General features: G+C 66.9%; 1 protein-coding gene across 1 annotated transcript in view; it reads right to left on the reverse strand.

Moving 5' to 3' along the window:
* KIF21B (kinesin family member 21B) overlaps positions 1–3,641 on the reverse strand; it is a 74,244-nt gene that overhangs the window by 22,038 nt on the left and 48,565 nt on the right. The window contains 2 exon segments of the mRNA XM_015568449.1: positions 1,598–1,636; positions 3,114–3,337. Of these exon segments, the coding sequence (XP_015423935.1) occupies positions 1,598–1,636; positions 3,114–3,337 (263 nt within the window).

Here is a 3,641-nt window from a genome sequence, read left to right on the forward strand (position 1 = left end):
GCCACCAGGGGACCCCGCGCCCGGCCGAGGGGGGCACAGGGTGGAGCAGGAGCTGGGCCTGACCGAGGGGGCTCCAGAGCCGCCAGCCCCGCCAGCAGCCTGAGCCGGAAAGAGGGTGCGTGGGCAGGGGAGGGGGGGCCTGCCTTCTGTGGCCCGGCCGTGAGTCTCGTCCCTGTCTAGGCGCAGCCCTGCCCTCGGCCAGTTCCCACTCACGCCTGCCTGACCGCATCCTGAGACATAAAAGCGCCCAGGCCCACCGGCCGGCGTGGCTCAGGGATTGAGCCTCGATCTATGAGCCAGGAGGTCACGGTTGGATTCCCGGTCGGGGCACAGGCCCGGGTGGCGGGCTCGATCCCCAGTGTGGGGCATGCAGGAGGCAGCTGGTCCATGATTCCCTCTCATCACTGATGTTTCTACCTCCCTCTCCCTCTCCCCTCCTCTCTGAATCAATGAAAATAGATTTAAAACCAAAACGCTAGCTGGGCAGGCGGAGACCAGGGGCCGGAGGGGCTACTGCAACCCCCGACTCCCCCAGGCTGCCGCCGGGGACCCAGGGAGGCTGGGTCGCGGCCCTGCACCCCCTCCCAGCATTTCCCTCCGCCCGGGCCTGTCTCCCACACTGGGGAACTCGCACAGGCGCACCCCCACCCACGGCCCCGGGACCAGCACGGCTGGATCTGTGAGGGTCGCTGACGAAGGGCTCAACCCCTTCAGGGACCTGAGCTCAGCTCTGGCTGCCGGGTGGGGGGGGGATGGTCTGGGCCCTCCTGTACCCTCTCGACCCTCCTCCAGCCCCTGCAGGCTCGGGATGGAGATTTTATTTCTCTGGGCGCGAGGCCCCCGCCCGCTTGTGTCCTCGCTCTTCCCCAAAGAGAACGCCCAACCGACCGACCGATCGACCGACGGGGCGCGGTGGCCGAGGGCAGGATGGAAGGACCCACGTCCCTCCCGCAGGCTGCTCATGGCCCAGGGATGCAGGCAGCCCAGCCCCGAGGGCGAGGTCAGAGGAGGGTCAGACAAGGGTCAAAAAAAAAGTGCCGGTCAAGGGCGGGCACAACAGCCTCCCACGTGTCCTGGCTCCTGCTTCTCGCCCTCGCCGGGGCCCAGCTGTGGCCAGAAAGGACCGGAGGGCTGTGGGCAGCAGGCGAAAGGGCTGACCCTGCTCGCGAGGGACCACCGGCACTCCTGGTCCTTGTGCCAGGAGATGGGGGTGGGGGCAGAGCTGGGGTCTAAATGTACGGCACCAACGCAGACGGAGCGACCCACGGACTTTCCGAGCACGGCATCCACACCGCCCGGCCCGCCCCCCAGGCCCCATGCTCCCCCCCACATCCCCCCCAGGTGACGGGAGCAGAGGACAGGCTGTGACAAGCAACCGCACGCCCCTCCCCGAGCGAGCCCCCAGCTCCAGCCGGTCGGTCAGGGGGGCAGTCAGAGGCCAGGCAGCCGCCAGGAGAGGAGGAAACAGGGGCGGGAAGGGGCCTGGGGGGCCGAGGAGAGGAGGGGTGCATGCTGAGGACAGGGGTGCAGGCGGGAGGGGCCGAGAGAGAGAGGAGTGAGCGAGAGGGTTGGGAGGGGGGCGCGGCCGTCTGTGTACCTCAGGACCTCGGACATAGAGGAGTCGCTGTCATCAGACCTGGGAGGGCAGAAAGTTAGCCGGATTAGGGGGGCGGGGCGGGCACACACAGGGCGCAGAGCAGCAGGTCAGGGGCGGTTATTCTCGGCGAGGGGAGTGGAGAGAGGCAGAGGGAGGAGGCGCCGGGGGACAGCAGGGCGGAGGAGGGGGGCGGGCTGGCCTGGGCGCTGGGGAGGCCCGCAGCTGACAGGGTAGGATGGGGGGGCCCCCCCTGAGGACGACGTGGGATTGCCGGCCCCACACTCTGGGGAGACTGCTCCTGGGCTGTTGGCTGCCCCATCCACAAGCTGGGGGCTCCCGCCCCCCCTCACCCCCCCGCAATGCTGGGGCCTGCCTGCTCCTCCCACCTGGGAGGAGACTGCCTGGAGCTGGCTGTGCACCTCACATGAGCCCCAGGACCTGGACGCCCAGATGGGATTGAGGTCTAGATGACCCCTGGATGGACTGGGGTCTGGATGACCCCGGATGGACCCAAGTGTGGGTGACCCCCGGATGAGACCGAGGTCTGGTTGACCCCTGGATGGATTGGGGTCTGGATGACCCCTGGATGAACCCAAGTGTGGGTGACCCCCGGATGAGACCGAGGTCTGGACGACCCCTGGATGGATTGGGGTCTGGATGACCCACAGGCTGGGATGGCGAGAGACTGTGAAGGTGGGCGGAAGGGGGCACTTGGTTGGGGGACACCAGGTTGGGAGGGGACCCTGGTTGGCGTGGGCCAGAGTGGGGCTGGCAGGGAGTGTGAAGAGGAGCGCGTGGAGGACAGGCCCCCTGCCCCTGGGCAGAGCCCCCGTTAGGGACACGGCAGCTGGGTCCCAGCCCCAGGCCCTCGGCCGGCTGTGCGCTTCCTGGGCGGACACCCGCGGGCCTGCCTGAGCCCTGTTCCCCTCCTGTGAGGTGGGCAGGCCGTGCTCACGGCTGAGCTGTGGCTCAGGGGAAACCTCTGGGTGAAAGCAGGTGCCACATGGGATGGCTGTCACCCCCATCACACCAGCAGGGGGCGCACCCTGGGGTGAGTCGACCCAGACACGGGAAGGTGACGGGGACAGTGCGCGGGGGGCCTGAGCGTTTGGGGAGCGGAGGGGGCTGGCGAGGCTGCAGGAAGGGGCTTCTGAGAATCCAGGAGCCAGCCACGGAGGATTCGGGGTCGTCTGGGGGCCTGAGCGCCCCTGTCCGTCCCTGCTAGCTCGCTCCCGAGGTCCCAGCTCCCTCAGGGAACAGACGGGTCCCCGGTCAAGACGGAAAAGACAGAGATGCCAGGAGTGGGACCGGAACAGAATGTCTGGAGGCTGCCCAGCTGCACCAGCCCTGCCCACGCCCACGCCCACGCCCACGCCCACGCCCACACCCACATGTTAAGTGAGCTAAGCCCCGTGATGGTCCTTCACCCGGGAGCTATTTACTGAGCTCCTGTCACAGGGCACGCACTGTGCCAGGTTCTCCAGACACATCAGTGAACAGAACAGAACGAGGGCCCTTGTCCATCGCGGAGCCCTGGCTCTGATTGCTGGTCAGACGCGAGAAGACGTTGCGATCGTTGCGTGGCCGCGTGGGCGGGGACGAGGGGGGCGTGAATCCCACGTCTGTGGACCTGCCAAGCGGGGACAGAGAGCGGCATGTCAGTGTCGGGGCCATTCTGACTCCGTCTGACCTCAGACACACGTGTCGTGGCTGGTGGTTCCCGGTGGTTACAGCGTCGACCTAGGAACCAGGAGATCAGGGTTCGATTCCCGGTCGGGGCACAGGCCCGGGTTGTGGGCTCGATCCCCAGTGTGGGGCGTGCAGGAGGCAGCCGATCCATGATTCTTTCTCATCATGGATGTTTCTCTCTCTCTCCCTCTCCCTTCCTCTCTGACGTCAATAAAAATCTATTAAAAATAAAAGAAGGGGCTGAAGGACATCTGGGCAACGATGGAAACACCAGCAGGGAGCACCCACCCACCAGCGATTTTAGCTGCGGGTTTGGCCTCGGTTCTAGGTGCCGATGGAGGTTGTGCGTCCGGAG

Source organism: Myotis davidii, unplaced genomic scaffold (genome assembly GCF_000327345.1).
Source record: "Myotis davidii unplaced genomic scaffold, ASM32734v1 scaffold685, whole genome shotgun sequence".
Taxonomy (NCBI): domain Eukaryota; kingdom Metazoa; phylum Chordata; class Mammalia; order Chiroptera; family Vespertilionidae; genus Myotis; species Myotis davidii.